This window comes from Oncorhynchus nerka, linkage group LG9b, assembly GCF_034236695.1.
Source record: "Oncorhynchus nerka isolate Pitt River linkage group LG9b, Oner_Uvic_2.0, whole genome shotgun sequence".
Lineage (NCBI taxonomy): Eukaryota > Metazoa > Chordata > Actinopteri > Salmoniformes > Salmonidae > Oncorhynchus > Oncorhynchus nerka.
The window spans coordinates 39504764-39523472 of record NC_088424.1 but is presented as its reverse complement, the minus strand read 5'-3'; the positions used below and the strand labels follow the sequence as shown (position 1 = coordinate 39523472).

General features: G+C 41.6%; 1 protein-coding gene across 1 annotated transcript; it reads right to left on the bottom strand.

Moving 5' to 3' along the window:
* Positions 1 to 11250: 11250 nt before the first annotated feature.
* On the bottom strand, positions 11251 to 14242 carry LOC115124625 (calcium/calmodulin-dependent protein kinase II inhibitor 2-like). The gene is made up of 2 exons (XM_029654045.2): positions 13677 to 14242; positions 11251 to 13031 (listed from the first exon to the last, which is right to left on the bottom strand). The coding sequence occupies exons 1-2, from the start codon at positions 13840 to 13842 to the stop codon at positions 12961 to 12963; spliced, it is 237 nt and encodes a 78-aa protein (XP_029509905.1). The 5' UTR covers positions 13843 to 14242; the 3' UTR covers positions 11251 to 12960.
* Positions 14243 to 18709: the final 4467 nt, after the last annotated feature.

Genomic DNA, 18709 nt, shown 5'->3' with positions numbered 1-18709 from the left:
TTTCCCATTCCTCCTTGCAAAACAGCTCGAGCTCAGTGAGGTTGGATGGAGAGCATTTGTGAACAGCAGTTTTCAGTTCTGTCCACAGATTCTCGATTGGATTCAGGTCTGGACTTTGACTTGGCCATTCTAACACCTGGATATGTTTATTTTTGAACCATTCCATTGTAGATTTTGCTTCATGTTTTGGATCATTGTCTTGTTGGAAGACAAATCTCCGTCCCAGTCTCGGGTCATGGTCTCAGTGTGTACCATGGTCTCAGTGTGTACCATGGTTTCAGTGTATACCTTGGTCTCAGTGTGTACCATGGTCTCAGTGTGTACCATGGTCTCAGTGTGTACCATGGTCTCAGTGTGTACCATGGTTTCAGTGTATACCTTGGTCTCAGTGTGTACCATGGTCTCAGTGTGTACCATGGTTTCAGTGTGTACCATGGTTTCAGTGTGTACCATGGTCTCAGTGTATACCATGGTTTCAGTGTGTACCATGGTCTCAGTATGTACCATGGTCTCAGTGTGTACCATGGTCTCAGTGTGTACCTTGGTCTCAGTGTGTACCATGGTCTCAGTGTGTACCTTGGTCTCAGTGTGTACCTTGGTCTCAGTATGTACCATGGTTTCAGTGTGTACCATGGTCTCAGTGTGTGAGATTTCTATATATTCCGTGTACTGTAGGCTACCACAACACACAGTGCTACTGTATAGGCCTGGTTGGTCTGACAGGGGGCCCCTATATCGTAGAGATTAGCAACGCTAAAGGGACTTGTCTCTAGCTGGGATTGATCCGGCAACCATGTACGTCCATCAACTTCATTAACTGGAGTCCCAATAGAGATAATCCTTTTTGACATGGCTATATAGGCAGAGACATATCTGAGCCCACCACCAGTTATCCTTGTCAGTGTGTGTTAATCAGCGTTAGCCGTATCGTGAGCTACCATGACAGGCGGCGCAGGGCTGGCTGTATGCACAGTATTTCAGTTTTAGTGATGTTACTGTATATATGAGTTATGTATTAGTGATGTTACTGTATATATGAGTTATGTATTAGTGATGTTACTGTATATATGAGTTATATATGAGTTATGTATTAGTGATGTTACTGTATATATGAGTTATGTATTAGTGATGTTACTGTATATATGAGTAATATATTAGTGATGTTACTGTATATATGAGTTATATATGAGTTATGTATTAGTAGTGTTCCTGTATATATGAGTTATATATGAGTTATGTATTAGTGATGTTACTGTATATATGAGTAATATATTAGTAATGTATTAGTAATGTTACTGTATATATGAGTTATATATGAGTTATGTATTAGTGATGTTACTGTATATATGAGTAATATATTAGTAATGTATTAGTAATGTTACTGTATAGATGAGTTATATATGAGTTATGTATTAGTGATGTTACTGTATAGATGAGTTATATATTAGTAATGTTACTGTATATATGAGTTATATATGAGTTATGTATTAGTGATGTTACTGTATATATGAGTTATGTATTAGTAATGTTACTGTATATATGAGTTATGTATTAGTAATGTTACTCTATATATGAGTTATGTATTAGTGATGTTACTGTATATATGAGTAATATATTAGTAATGTATTAGTAATGTCACTGTATAGATGAGTTATATATTAGTAATGTTACTGTATATGTGAGTTATGTATTAGTAATGTTACTATATAGATGAGTTATATATGAGTTATGTTACTGTATAGATGAGTTATGTATTAGTAATGTTACTGTATAGATGAGTTATATATGAGTTATGTTACTGTATAGATGAGTTATGTATTAGTAATGTTACTGTATAGATGAGTTATGTATTAGTGATGTTACTGTATAGATGAGTTATATATTAGTAATGTTACTGTATATATGAGTTATATATGAGTTATGTATTAGTAATGTTACTGTATAGATGAGTTATAGATGAGTTATGTATTAGTAATGTTACTGTATAGATGCGTTATAGATGAGTTATATATTAGTAATGTTACTGTATAGATGAGTTATAGATGAGTTATGTATTAGTAATGTTACTGTATAGATGAGTTATGTATTAGTGATGTTACTGTATATATGAGTTATATATGAGTTATGTATTAGTGATGTTACTGTATAGATGAGTTATATATGAGTTATGTTACTGTATGTATGAGTTATATATGAGTTATATGTGAGTTATATATTAGTAATGTTACTGTATAGATGAGTTATATATGAGTTATATATTAGTAATGTTACTGTATAGATGAGTTATATATTAGTTATGTTACTGTATAGATGAGTTATATATTAGTAATGTTACTATATAGATGAGTTATATATGAGTTATGTATTAGTAATGTTACTATATATATGAGTTATGTATTAGTGATGTTACTGTATATATGAGTTATGTATTAGTAATGTTACTGTATATATGAGTTATATATGAGTTATATATTAGTAATGTTACTGTATAGATGAGTTATGTATTAGTGATGTTACTGTATATATGAGTTATATATGAGTTATGTATTAGTGATGTTACTGTATAGATGAGTTATATATGAGTTATATATTAGTAATGTTACTGTATATATGAGTTATGTATTAGTAATGTATTAGCAATGTTACTGTATAGATGAGTTATATATTAGTGATGTTACTGTATTTATGAGTTATGTATTAGTGATGTTACTGTATATATGAGTTATGTATTAGTAATGTTACTGTATATATGAGTTATGTATTAGTGATGTTACTGTATATATGAGTTATGTATTAGTGATGTTACTGTATATATGAGTTATGTATTAGTGATGTTACTGTATATATGAGTTATGTATTAGTGATGTTACTGTATATATGAGTTATATATGAGTTATGTATTAGTGATGTTACTGTATAGATGAGTTATATATGAGTTATGTTACTGTATGTATGAGTTATATATGAGTTATATGTGAGTTATATATTAGTAATGTTACTGTATAGATGAGTTATATATGAGTTATGTATTAGTAATGTTACTGTATATATGAGTTATATATGAGTTATGTATTAGTGATGTTACTGTATATATGAGTTATGTATTAGTGATGTTACTGTATATATGAGTTATGTATTAGTAATGTTACTGTATATATGAGTTATGTATTAGTGATGTTACTGTATATATGAGTTATGTATTAGTGATGTTACTGTATATATGAGTTATGTATTAGTGATGTTACTGTATATGTGAGTTATGTATTAGTGATGTTACTGTATATATGAGTTATATATGAGTAATGTTACTGTATAGATGAGTTATATATTAGTAATGTTACTGTATAGATGAGTTATATATGAGTTATGTATTGGTGATGTTACTGTATATGTGAGTTATGTATTAGTGATGTTACTGTATAGATGAGTTATAGATGAGTTATGTATTAGTGATGTTACTGTATGAGTTATGTTTTAGTGATGTTACTGTAAATATGAGTTGTGTATTAGTGATGTTACTGTAAATATGAGTTGTGTATTAGTGATGTTACTATATGCAGTGGGGCAAAAAAAGTATTTAGTCAGCCACCAATTGTGTAAGTTCTCCCACTTAAAAAGATGAGAGGCCTGTAATTTTCATCATAGGTAAACTTCAACTATGACAGACAAAATGAGAAACAAATCCAGAAAATCACATTGTAGGATTTTTAATGAATTTATTTGCAAATTATGGTGGAAAATAAGTATTTGGTCAATAACAAAAGTTTATCTCAATACTTTGTTATATACCCTTTGTTGGCAATGACAGAGGTCAAACTGCCGACGTTATCTACCCGAAGGAGATCCGGCTGGCTCCTCCGTCGCGACGTTACCTGAATGCCCATCTGCGGCCTGCTAACCGTTAGCTGTCTTACCGGATGCTCTCAGAATAGACAATCGGACAATTTATTTATTTTTGTTATTAACATGTTTCTTCTTGGGCCTCTATAACTATATCTATTGTTTTTATTTTTTTGTTGTTGTGTGATTTGGACTAATCCCCTCTACAACACGGAACTCCACTAATCTACTGACGGAACGCAAGAGGTGGCTAACAACAGACCTCCATCCTATGCTAGCTTGCTACCGATGTCCTGGCTAGCTGTCTAAATCGCCGTGACCCCCAAACCAACCTCTCCACTCCCTGGACCCTTTTGATCACTCGACTAAGGATGCCTCTCCTTAATGTCAATATGTCTTGTCCATTGCTGTTCTGGTTAGTGTTTATTGGCTTATTTCACTGTAGAGCCTCTAGTCCTGCTCACTATACCTTATCCAACTTATTAGTTCCACCACCCACACATGCAATGACATCTCCTGGTTTCAATGATGTTTCTAGAGACAATATCTCTCTCTTCATCACTCAATACCTAGGTTTACCTCCACTGTACTCACATCCTACCATACCTTTGTCTGTACATTATACCTTGATGCCCCCAGAAACCTCCTTTTACTCTCTGTTCCAGACGTTCTAGACGACCAATTCTTATTGCTTTTAGCCGTACCCTTATTCTTCTCCTCCTATGTTCCTCTGGCGATGTAGAGGTGAATCCAGGCCCTGCAGTGCCTAGCTCCACTCCTATTCCCCAGGCGCTCTCTTTTGATGACTTCTGTAACCGTAATAGCCTTGGTTTCATGCATGTTAACATTAGAAGCCTCCTCCCTAAGTTTGTTCTTTTCACTGCTTTAGCACACTCTGCCAACCCGGATGTTCTAGCTGTGTCTGAATCCTGGCTTAGGAAGACCACCAAAAATTCAGAAATTTTAATTCCAAACTACAACATTTTCAGACAAGATAGAACTGCTAAAGGGGGCGGTGTTGCAATCTACTGCAAAGATAGCCTGCAGAGTTCTGTCCTACTATCCAGGTCTGTACCCAAACAATTTGAACTTCTACTTTTAAAAATCCACCTCTCTAAAAACAAGTCTTTCACCGTTGCCGCCTGCTATAGACCACCCTCTGCTCCCAGCTGTGCTCTGGACACCATATGTGAACTGATTGCCCCCCATCTATCTTCAGAGCTCGTGCTGCTAGGCGACCTAAACTGGAACATGCTTAACACCCCAGCCATCCTACAATCTAAACTTGATGCCCTCAATCTCACACAAATTATCAATGAACCTACCAGGTACCCCCCCCAAAGCCTTAAACACGGGCACCCTCATAGATATCATCCTAACCAACTTCCCCTCTAAATACACCTCTGCTGTCTTCAACCAAGATCTCAGCGATCACTGCCTCATTGCCTGCATCCGTAATGGGTCAGCGGTCAAACGACCTCCACTCATCACTGTAAAACGCTCCCTGAAACACTTCAGCGAGCAGGCCTTTCTAATCGACCTGGCCGGGGTGTCCTGGAAGGATATTGATCTCATCCCGTCAGTAGAGGATGCCTGGATATTTTTTAAAAATGCCTTCCTAACAATGTTAAATAAACATGCCCCATTCAAGAAAATTAGAACCAGGAACAGATATAGCCCTTGGTTCTCCCAGACCTGACTGCCCTTAACCAACACAAAAACATCCTATGGCGTTCTGCATTAGCATCGAACAGCCCCCGTGATATGCAGCTGTTCAGGGAAGCTAGAAACCGTTATACACAGGCAGTTAGAAAAGCCAAGGCTAGCTTTTTCAAGCAGAAATTTGCTTCCTGCAACACTAACTCTAAAAGTTCTGGGACACTGTAAAGTCCATGGAGAATAAGAACACCTCCTCCCAGCTGCCCACTGCACTGAAGATAGGAAACACTGTCACCACTGATAAATCCACCATAATTTAGAATTTCAATAAGCATTTTTCTACGGCTGGCCATGCTTTCCACCTGGCAACTCCTACCCCGGTCAACAGCACTGCACCCCCAACAGCAACTCGCCCAAGCCTTCCCCATTTCTCCTTCTCCCAAATCCATTCAGCTGAAGTTCTGAAAGAGCTGAAAAATCTGGACCCCTACAAATCAGCCGGGCTAGACAATCTGGACCCTTTCTTTCTAAAATTATCTGCCGAAATTGTTGCCACCCCTATTACTAGCCTGTTCAACCTCTCTTTCGTGTCATCTGAGATTCCCAAAGATTGGAAAGCAGCTGCGGTCATCCCCCTCTTCAAAGGGGGACACTCTTGACCCAAACTGCTACAGACCTATATCTATCCTACCATGCCTTTCTAAGGTCTTCGAAAGCCAAGTCAACAAACAGATTACCGACCATTTCGAATCTCACCATACCTTCTCTGCTATGCAATCTGGTTTCAGAGCTGGTCATGGGTGCACCTCAGCCACGCTCAAGGTCCTAAACGATATCTTAACCGCCATCGATAAGAAACATTACTGTGCAGCCGTATTCATTGATCTGGCCAAGGCTTTCGACTCTGTCAACCACCACATCCTTATCGGCAGACTCGACAGCCTTGGTTTCTCAAATGATTGCCTCGCCTGGTTCACCAACTACTTCTCTGATAGAGTTCAGTGTGTCAAATCGGAGGGTCTGCTGTCCGGACCTCTGGCAGTCTCTATGGGGGTGCCACAGGGTTCAATTCTTGGACCGACTCTCTTCTCTGTATACATCAATGATGTTGCTCTTGCTGCTGGTGAGTCTCTGATCCACCTCTACGCAGACGACACCATTCTGTATACTTCCGGCCCTTCTTTGGACACTGTGTTAACAACCCTCCAGGCAAGCTTCAATGCCATACAACTCTCCTTCCGTGGCCTCCAATTGCTCTTAAATACAAGTAAAACTAAATGCATGCTCTTCAACCGATCGCTACCTGCACCTACCCGCCTGTCCAACATCACTACTCTGGACGGCTCTGACTTAGAATACGTGGACAACTACAAATACTTAGGTGTCTGGTTAGACTGTAAACTCTCCTTCCAGACCCATATCAAACATCTCCAATCCAAAGTTAAATCTAGAATTGGCTTCCTATTTCGCAACAAAGCATCCTTCACTCATGCTGCCAAACATACCCTTGTAAAATTGACCATCCTACCAATCCTCGACTTTGGCGATGTCATTTACAAAATAGCCTCCAATACCCTACTCAACAAATTGGATGCAGTCTATCACAGTGCTATCCGTTTTGTCACCAAAGCCCCATATACTACCCACCATTGCGACCTGTACGCTCGTTGGCTGGCCCTCGCTTCATACTCGTCGCCAAACCCACTGGCTCCATGTCATCTACAAGACCCTGCTAGGTAAAGTCCCCCTTATCTCAGCTCGCTGGTCACCATAGCATCTCCCACCTGTAGCACACGCTCCAGCAGGTATATCTCTCTAGTCACCCCCAAAACCAATTCTTTCTTTGGCCGCCTCTCCTTCCAGTTCTCTGCTGCCAATGACTGGAACGAACTACAAAAATCTCTTAAATTGGAAACACTTATCTCCCTCACTAGCTTTAAACACCAACTGTCAGAGCATCTTACAGATTACTGCACCTGTACATAGCCCACCTATAATTTAGCCCAAACAACTACCTCTTTCCTAACTGTATTTAATTTATTTATTTATTTTGCTCCTTTGCACCCCATTATTTTTATTTCTACTTTGCACATTCTTCCATTGCAAAACTACCATTCCAGTGTTTTACTTGCTATATTGTATTTACTTTGCCACCATGGCCTTTTTTGCCTTTACCTCCCTTCTCACCTAATTTGCTCACATTGTATATAGACTTGTTTTTTTTTTTTTTTACTGTATTATTGACTGTATGTTTGTTTTTACTCCATGTGTAACTCTGTGTCGTTGTATGTGTCGAACTGCTTTGCTTTATCTTGGCCAGGTCGCAATTGTAAATGAGAACTTGTTCTCAACTTGCTTACCTGGTTAAATAAAGGTGAAAAAAAATAAAAAAAATAAAATAAAATAAAAAAAAATAAAAAAATAAAAAAGAAACGTTTTCTGTAAGTCTTCACAAGGTTTTCACACACTGTTGCTGGTATTTTGGCCCATTCCTACATGCAGATATCCTCTAGAGCAGTGATGTTTTGGGGCTGTTGCTGGGCAACACTGAATTTCAACTCCCTCCAAAGATTTTCTATGGGGTTGAGATCTGGAGACTGGCTAGGCCACTCCAGGACCTTGAAATGCTTCTTATGAAGCCACTCCTTCGTTGCCCGGGCGGTGTGTTTGGGATCATTGTCATGCTGAAAGACCCAGCCACGTTTCATCTTCAATGCCCTTGCTGATAGAAGGAGGTTTTCACTCAAAATCTCAAGATACATGGCCCCATTTATTCTTTCCTTTACACGGATCAGTCGTCCTGGTTCCTTTGCAGAAAAACAGCCCCAAAGCATGATGTTTCCACCCCCATGCTTCACAGTAGGTATGGTGTTCTTTGGATGCATCTCAGCATTCTTTGTCCTCCAAAGTTGAGTTTTTACCAAAATGTTCTATTTTGGTTTCATCTGACTATATGACATTCTCCCAATCTTCTTCTGGATCATCCAAATGCTCTCTAGCAAACTTCAGACGGGCCTGAACATGTACTGGCTTAAGCAGGGGGACACGTCTGGCACTGCAGGATTTGAATCCCTGGTGGCATAGTGTGTTGCTGATGGTAGGCTTTGTTACTTTGGTCCCAGCTCTCTGCAGGTCATTCACTAGGTCCCCTCGTGTGGTTCTAGGATTTTTGCTCACTTGTGATCATTTTGACCCCACAGGGTGAGATCTTGCGTGGAGCCCCAGACCAAGGGAGATTATCTTGTATGTCTTCCATTTCCTGCTTGTTTGTAGGTGACCAAATACTTATTTTCCACCATAATTTGCAAATAAATTCATTAAAAATCCTACAATATGATTTTCGTGATTTTTTTCTAATTTTGTCTGTCATAGTTGAAGTGTACCTATGATGAAAATTACAGGCCTCTCTCATCTTTTTAAGTGGGAGAACTTGCACAATTGGTGGCTGACTAAATACTTTTTTGCCCCACTGTATGTATGTATGTATGTATGTATGTATATATGTATGTATGTTTTTATGTATGTATGTTTGTGTGTATGTATGTATTATGTCTTTATGTTTGTATGTGTGTATGTATGTATGTTTGTGTGTATGTATGTATATATGTATGTATGTTTGTGTGTATGTATGTATTATGTCTTTATGTTTGTATGTGTGTATGTATGTTAATATAAAGAGCAACAAGTGGGTGGCAATGCATGCCTGTCTGTCTTGGTACTCAACATCAATGATGATAATGTGACAGCCTACAAAACACAAACACTCACTTTCTCTCTTACATACGCACACATACAATGGTTGATGTTGTGGTTTTCCCATGCATCCCAGCAGGTTCAGTAGAAACAATGTGACAGAGCTCAAACACTCACTTTCTCTCTTACATACGCACACATACAATGGTTGATGTTGTGGTTTTCCCATGCATCCCAACAGGTTCAGTAGAAACAATGTGACAGAGCTCAAACACTCACTTTCTCTCTTACATACGCACACATACAATGGTTGATGTTGTGGTTTTCCCATGCATCCCAACAGGTTCAGTAGAAACAATGTGACAGAGCTCAAACACTCACTTTCTCTCGTACATACGCACACATACAATGGTTGATGTTGTGGTTTTCCCATGCATCCCAACAGGTTCAGTAGAAACAATGTGACAGAGTTCAAACACTCACTTTCTCTCTTACATACGCACACATACAATGGTTGATGTTGTGGTTTTCCCATGCATCCCAACAGGTTCAGTAGAAACAATGTGACAGAGCTCAAACACTCACTTTCTCTCTTACATACGCACACATACAATGGTTGATGTTGTGGTTTTCCCATGCATCCCAACAGGTTCAGTAGAAACAATGTGACAGAGTTCAAACACTCACACTTTCACTCACAAAGTACAACAAATTGGTCAGTGGTGATTGGTGGTCATACCCCATCCAACTTAATACTCAATATCATAGGTGACAGTTTGTCAGCCTATGAACACACACACACACACTTCCCCCAACACAACAAAAGTAGATGGTAATGTTTTCCCATTCGGTCCAGTGGAGACAGCATCTGGAAAGTCAATAGCCACTATAGTGTGGGTACTGGGAGCGGAGAGGCTTTGGTTGTCATCGCTGTTGTTATTTTCTGTAGCTTTACAGAGTGATACTACTGGTTAACAACTGTCTGGGATTACACCTTACATGTCCCCTCCATTAGGTTACTGTTAGGCAGAGCTGACATGATTGGGTAGGTATCAGCTATGTTGTGGCTTCCTTGCTTTCACCTATCTGAGATGATGACTTCAAGGAAGGGAGGAAGGAACTATTTCCTCTGGGCCACCTGTGGGTCATGGCTAGGAAGGATCCAGCTTTTTCAAATTAATGTCTTTTTTTTGTTGCATTTTAGCTAACCTTAACCCTGACCCTTTTCGTAACCTTAACCTAATTCTCCTAACCTGCAATGTAAGTTCTCCTAACCTGCCCTCCTAACCTGCCCATCCCTTCTAGCCATGAGGAGCACTATGTTAGTGTGTATGGCATGGGGCCTAGACCCGTGTTTGGCCTAGACCCGTGTTTACATTCACACACCTTGTATCTCAGGTTAGGATAGGGACTTCCATAGAGAATAGATAGGTGTTGTATTCTTGAGGGTCCTTGTTCCAATGGATTCCCTGGCAGACTATTGTAGGAACATCTCTAATTGCACTGGGTTCCCCACCACATTTGATCAGAAGCATCCGGTCATCAGGTATACGCAGCCTATAGTTGTGTTAGATGGATGGCCTACCGATAGGCCTACCACGCATAGTCATCAAAGACTATGAGCTATGAGTGAAGACGACGGCCTACATCAGAACTTGTAGGCAATAATTAGCCTATTCTCTATGTGCTTGATTAGTGTTTCTGAAATGGTGGGTTGGGAGGATGTGCTGCTGGTCTCTGTTGAAGCCCGTAGGCCCTGGTTAGAAAAACGGATTTGTTTATCATGTGGGTCACAGCTTGGAGAACCACCGTAAACCATCGGCCTTCTTTTCTCCCCTCTGTACCCTCTTCAACCAGTGGGAGTAAGCCACAGTTGTAGGGCTCAGTGTGTTTAATGTGACTATGAGAATGTGGTTCAAAATCTTTGTGATGTCCAACAATGCTGTGGGAGTAATCCACAACCAGACCAACTGTCATGTCCTGTTAACTGTCATGTGTTAAATGCTTGTACTCTGTGATAATGGATGGATCTTGGGAAATGAATTCCATAGGACCACATTTGACATGTTCTTTCACCATTTATTAGTTCACCAAATACAGTGAAAATGGCATCTTAATATACAATGACTCATTCTTAGAATGTCATGACACTTTTGTTGCTTTTTTGCTTCATAAAACGATGTTTCATTATTGAAAGTATTAAGGTTTCATGCACAACAAACCATATTCAGTTTCCTCCAAAGAATGGTACAAGATAAACGAAATAAAAAACATAACTGTAATGTCCAAAATTGGTCAAATAACGTGTTATTTGAGGATACTCGTAAACAGTGCAATATACTCTAAAATCGCAATTTTCTAACAAATGCATCAACGAAGCTTAAGTCACAGTATACGATTTCTCAATAATAGTTTAACATTGATGTGTACAAAACCCCAAACACATTCAGTTAGTCTTTAAAAAAACATCAGTCCCTTTGATATAGAATGAGAAAAGTCAACACCCAAATCTCTTAGATTCTCCGTTATATAGGCTATTCTCAATCTGCATATCCTCTCTATAATACAAACATTTGTGTTGATGAACTGTAAGACAATAGACTAGCTTATCATTTTTAAATAACAATTATTTAGATATAAAAATACAAATATGACTTTTGAAATATGAATGTAAGCGTGCCAGGGTAGGAGTGGTTGGCACCTGTGGTGGCACCAGAGGGAAAGATCATGCAAATAGATAGATCAAATATTTTACTTTTAATTATAGAACACGAAAAACACGAATAATTGCAACATCAAAATAAATAAATTAAAAAATATATATTTTCCCATTAATTTCATGATTATTGTTTCAAACATTTATAATTTGCCCATCTCTTCTGGCCTCCTTCGATATTTCTAGTCTGTAAAAGTGAAACAGAGAGCCTATGTGCAGGTGTCGGTAGGCTAAAGTTACATGAAGGCGCCGACCTGCATCTTTAACCGTGGGGGGTAATGTAAGCCCATGTATCAATTTCATTCAATTGAACCTGGGGACTATGCATTAGGCCTACTAGCTTATTCTTTACAGGTGAAGCCAAAGTGAATATAGGCCTACGAAATAAAATATTAACATTGTACCATCCTCTGTATATATATTTTTGTTACACACAATGGATTCATTCTAGTTACTGGATATCAGTGTTTGGTTGGTCTGTATTAAAAAGCTTTAGCAGCAATCGGATAGGAATGCATTCTACGTTCGACCAATGCTGAAAAGTACAGCTTCCTTGAATGCAATGTCGCCGATTGTTATCAACAATGCAAAGCCTGCAAGGGTAATATGGTCTTCGAGCATAGGCAGTCTACTGGGTACAACTATAGAAACAGAGCTTTAAATGAAATTCTGACACCAGTTCTAGTTGGTTGTTGCTTACGGCGCTTTTGGAAGATGGTCGTGAAGTTATGGCAAGTTCATCCATCAGAGAAGTCTGCTGAGGTTGAGACACGGAGCCAGGATCCGCCATCTCAACATCACGCTGCGCAGCAGAAGTTAAAATCGGGTTTCATCAAATTGTCAGCAACCACAAGATAAATCTCGGTCTTTTCCGGACTCTTCCTCAAACTCTTCCTCTGCTTTCTCGTCCAATCTTCACATCTTTCCACCCATTTCCTTCCCCTTGTCTTCGCTTCGTGCCATCGTTTCTCCTACAATCCTCGAACATGCACAGCCGACAAGTGCTTCAAATCGGTGATCAAAATAAAAAGTCTGCAAGGCAATGTTGATCTTTAAACGCCTGGTGACGACTTGTCTGCCATCCCCTTTAGAACGTCGTCTATTCTGTCGTCTTCGATGACCACTGCGGATGGGAAATGCAATCATGTTAATATTTTAGTTTATTATGTTTGATTTGATTTGATTTATGTATTACATATGTTTAACCTTTATTTGATAGGCTAATGGCCTAACTGTTTCATAAATATGTTTTACAGACAACAAATCGAGTAGGCTAATTGCAAAGGTTTTTGGGGACTGGTGCAACACAAAGCGAAATGTCGTTGTGCCAAACCCCTGACTTTGGTGCTTGAAACAATGCTTTGTCCATAATGGCGCAAATCCAAGCGCGCGCACTAGACGCTGTCAGCACTTGCAATTTCCACTAGATGCAATAGGGAAAAGTGCCCTTTAAAATGACAGAGAGCGTAACTAATGTAGACATTTAGCCTAGTACATTTTGATATCACATTGGTAGCCTATTATTCTCATTCGTCACTATCAACGGGGCGCATTGTGGTCAGCTACTGTCCTTTGTTATATCAACAAATAAACGTTTGCCTCATAATTTAGAGGTCAAATGCATATCTGTTGCATGTATGTGTTGTATAACAAGTAGGCTAGGTTAGAGTTAAAGATCACCCAAACATGCCTAGTTGGCCAAGCCTTTGTTTTTGATCACCAAAACAAAACCTCTATTCAACAATCCATCCCAATAACCAGATCTTACCTCTCTTGGCTCTGCCGATCTGTCCCAGCTTTGGGGGTCTTTTCGCTTGCGACGCACCGAAGAACGAATTGGTGTCCTGTAGTCCGCAGCTAAAGGACACCTGACTGGCCTCGCTGTCTCCATAGCCGCTCATTTTCCCCTCGCTGTACGGCAGTACCTCGGACATTATTGCACGGCTGAGACGGACAGATCAACAGCGCAACAAAAAAAAACGGTTTAAAGTTGGCGGCTATACTTGACGTAGCCCAGAAATCATTGGCTTTGTAATTAGTCTTGTCGAGCTTTCCAGTGAAAATCCGTTTGGAAAATCACTAATTGACTTATTCGTGCTTAGCCAACCTGTGAAGGTTGAAGGTTCAGAGTCCGGGTTGAGGCGGGGTGTTTGCAGGCTGTTGTGTCGCTGTTCGAGAGGAGAGCAGAGGAAGAGCGGTCTGTACGCCTGTGTTGCTCGATGAAGTCTGATGAAGAAAGTGGGAGATCCCGGGATCATAAAGGAAACCCAGGCGGAACGGTGAAGTCATCCATCCGGGTGTGTGTATGTGTGTCTCTCTCTCTCTCTCTCTGTGTGTGTCTCTCTCTCTCTGTGTGTGTGTGTGTGTATGTCTGTCTGTGTGTGTGCGTGTGTGTGTGTGCTGGGGGACTCCGACTGCTAGAGGAGTAAGGGTGACATCAACAGGCGAGATATATAGCAATGTGCAGTGAAGGGAGCAGAAAGTCATGTTCACAGAGACACAGCTACTGGAGCAACGGGGAAATACATTTTTTATTTGGTGCATAATATTTTCAATAGTGAACCCATTTGTAGACTTAAAAACGTATTCAAATGTGTTGATATTTACGCATATGCCATAGGTTAGTTACATTTATTCAGAGAATTATAATAGTTTACTCGCGCAATTGCACACAGTGGCTAGGCTACAGTTATTGGAATATCCGTGTGTTTTGTGTCTATATGCTTGACGTTGTTATGTTTCTCTCCTCGTATGTACTATATTTCCTTCGTTGCTTTATATTGGCTCTGGGGACACGAGATTCTCACAGGAAATCATTACCTGTTCCTTTGTGCGTCTGTCTGCGCACATAATTCGGAAGTGCCTATAAAATGAGTCACGCAAGTCTTTTCCCCTATACATCGTAGCTTCAGCGGCAGCGGGTAAACGAGGTTTACAAATGTCACCAATGCACTTTTGCGCACATTCTCCATTGAACGGTTTACAAGTTACGCCTGATCTGGACCACGATAATGTTGATGTTCCTCAGACCCATACTGGTGTGGTGCAGATGTCCAGCACAGCCGCTGTAATGCTCTCTGTGTCTGTACTTGGCATCCTCCTCATCCTTGAGATACTTGGCTTCAACTGTTTACAGAACATGGGACTGCAAAGTCAACTGAAGATGTCTGAAGACCTCATCCATGATGTTTCTGTAGAACTGGACAACTATGGACAGGCGCTTCCCAAACCCACCCAGACTGAACCACCAGTATCTACCACGCCTACCAAACCCACCCAGACTGAACCACCAGTATCCACCACGCCTACCAAACCCACCCAGACTGAACCACCAGTATCCACCACGCCTACCAAACCCACCCAGACTGAACCACCAGTATCCACCACGCCTACCAAACCCACCCAGACTGAACCACCAGTATCCACCACGCCTCCCAAACCCACCCAGACTGAACCACCAGTATCGACCACGCCTCCCAAACCCACCCAGACTGAACCACCAGTATCTACCACACCTCCCAAACCCACCCAGACTGAACCACCAGTATCCACCACGCCTCCCAAACCCACCCAGACTGAACCACCAGTATCTACCACGCCTCCCAAACCCACCCAGACTAAACCACCAGTATCCACCACGCCTACCAAACCCACCCAGACTGAACCACCAGTATCCACCACGCCTCCCAAACCCACCCAGACTGAACCACCAGTATCCACCACGCCTCCCAAACCAACCCAGACTGAACCACCAGTATCCACCACGCCTCCCAAACCAACCCAGACTGAACCACCAGTATCCACCACGCCTCCCAAACCCACCCAGACTGAACCACCAGTATCCACCACGCCTCCCAAACCCACCCAGACTGAACCACCAGTATCCACCACGCCTACCAAACCCACCCAGACTGAACCACCAGTATCCACCACGCCTCCCAAACCCACCCAGACTGAACCACCAGTATCCACCACGCCTCCCAAACCCACCCAGACTGAACCACCAGTATCTACCACGCCTCCCAAACCCACCCAGACTGAACCACCAGTATCCACCACGCCTCCCAAACCCACCCAGACTGAACCACCAGTATCCACCACGCCTCCCAAACCCACCCAGACTGAACCACCAGTATCCACCACGCCTCCCAAACCCACCCAGACTGAACCACCAGTATCCACCACGCCTCCCAAACCCACCCAGACTGAATCACCAGTATCCACCACGCCTCCCAAACCCACCCAGACTGAACCACCAGTATCCACCACGCCTCCCAAACCCACCCAGACTGAACCACCAGTATCCACCACGCCTACCAAACCCACCCAGACTGAACCACCAGTATCCACCACGCCTCCCAAACCCACCCAGACTGAACCACCAGTATCCACCACGCCTCCCAAACCCACCCAGACTGAACCACCAGTATCTACCACGCCTCCCAAACCCACCCAGACTGAACCACCAGTATCCACCACGCCTCCCAAACCCACCCAGACTGAACCACCAGTATCCACCACGCCTCCCAAACCCACCCAGACTGAACCACCAGTATCCACCACGCCTCCCAAACCCACCCAGACTGAACCACCAGTATCTACCACGCCTACCAAACCCACCCAGACTGAACCACCAGTATCTACCACGCCTCCCAAACCCACCCAGACTGAACCACCAGTATCCACCACGCCTACCAAACCCACCCAGACTGAACCACCAGTATCCACCACGCCTACCAAACCCACCCAGACTGAACCACCAGTATCCACCACGCCTCCCAAACCCACCCAGACTGAACCACCAGTATCCACCACGCCTCCCAAACCCACCCAGACTGAACCACCAGTATCCACCACGCCTACCAAACCCACCCAGACTGAACCACCAGTATCCACCACGCCTCCCAAACCCACCCAGACTGAACCACCAGTATCCACCACGCCTCCCAAACCCACCCAGACTGAACCACCAGTATCCACCACGCCTCCCAAACCCACCCAGACTGAACCACCAGTATCTACCACGCCTACCAAACCCACCCAGACTGAACCACCAGTATCTACCACGCCTCCCAAACCCACCCAGACTGAACCACCAGTATCCACCACGCCTACCAAACCCACCCAGACTGAACCACCAGTATCCACCACGCCTACCAAACCCACCCAGACTGAACCACCAGTATCTACCACGCCTCCCAAACCCACCCAGACTGAACCACCAGTATCCACCACTCCTCCCAAACCCACCCAGACTGAACCACCAGTATCCACCACGCCTACCAAACTGGTTAATTCTCAAATATCAAAACGGCATACAAAGAACAGCATACAAACAACAAATGGATAGCATACGATCATAGATTCCTTTTAGACTGCACAAGCTTACAGACTGAACCACCACCATGGGAGTCTCCATGCCAAGTGTAGAGCCATGAAGCTACATGAATGCCCCGAGTATTGGCCAAAAATGTGTGGAAGTGCATAATTGAGACAAAACGTTTGTTTTACGGGACAGTATCTTTAGAAAACATTCGACGGGACAGTATCTTTAGAAAAGGTTTTACGGGACAGTATCTTTAGAAAAGGTTTTACGGGACAGTATCTTTAGAAAAGGTTTTACGGGACGGATGATAAAAAATGGCAGCGCTCTTTATTTTCTGCCTCTTGTTGATGAAACAAGTTGATTGCATAATGAGTCATTTTGAGGTGCCAGTTAACATGTATTGTAATGCTAATGACCTGTTTAGAGCTGTGACAAAGTCATTAAAATATAAAGGGGGAACATGACATCAGTATAATTCCTGAGTTGAATAAAAACCTATGTTTAAACCCTTTCTCTTGCTTAGAGTTTTCACAAATTTGCCGAAATCGTGTGACATAAAACACTACCTTTCCCTTTACCTCTTTAATTAAGTGTATGTTATTTGCTGTTAAATATCGTATTTTAGCCTAATCATTTTACAATTGAATTAGACGTTGAACTTTTCACCCTGTAGCCTATGAATCCTATCATCCTCATCACTCATTGACCTAGCTCACACTAAGCTTACATGTGTTTTTTGTCAGTGAGTCACAAAATGTGTGTGTGTGTGTGTGTGCTGGGGGACTCCGACTGCTAGAGGAGTAAGGGTGACATCAACAAGCGAGATATATAGCAATGTGCAGTGAAGGGAGCAGAAAGTCATGTTCACAGAGACACAGCTTGTAATGCGTCTGTGTAGCTGGTGAGATGACTCAGGCGCAGGACAGCAGATATGAGTAATGATAGCAATTTTACTCAATAATATAACAATACACGTCGTATAAATACAAGGCCACAAATACGGACCGCAATACAATTAACAGTTACTCACAAACAAACATGGGGGAACAGAGGGTTAAATAATGAACAAGTAATTGGGGAATTGAAACCAGGTGTGTATGACTTGAAAATAAAGGAGAGCTGCACCCTCAACTAGCTCAGATGCAAAAATGTAATATCCAACGTTCGACAGACAAGCTGTCTTCATCAGGGTATAATCACAAACACTGCAGGATGACTCTTTATATAGTGTTAAAAGACACACAGGTGTCTGTAATCATGGCCAAGAGTGGCCTGATATCATTGGTTAATTCTCAAATATCAAAACGGCATACAAAGACAGCATACAAACAACAAATGGATAGCATACGATCATAGATTCCTTTTAGACTGCACAAGCTTACAAACAATTACAAAGTCACAATAATCACAAGAATGGCTTCACATCAAAGTCTACGTTGAGACCGAAGGGAACAAGGGTCTTTAAGTTAAAGATC

What these genes read in the sequence shown, in the direction of transcription:
- LOC115124625 (XM_029654045.2), bottom strand. Translation starts at nt 13,842, where the DNA reads ATGTCCGAGGTACTGCCGTACAGCGAGGGGAAAATGAGCGGCTATGGA. An exon ending in GATCGGCAGAGCCAAGAGAG is followed by an intron (nt 13,032 to 13,676) that starts GTAAGATCTGGT and finishes TCCCATCCGCAG; the next exon opens with TGGTCATCGAAGACGACAGA.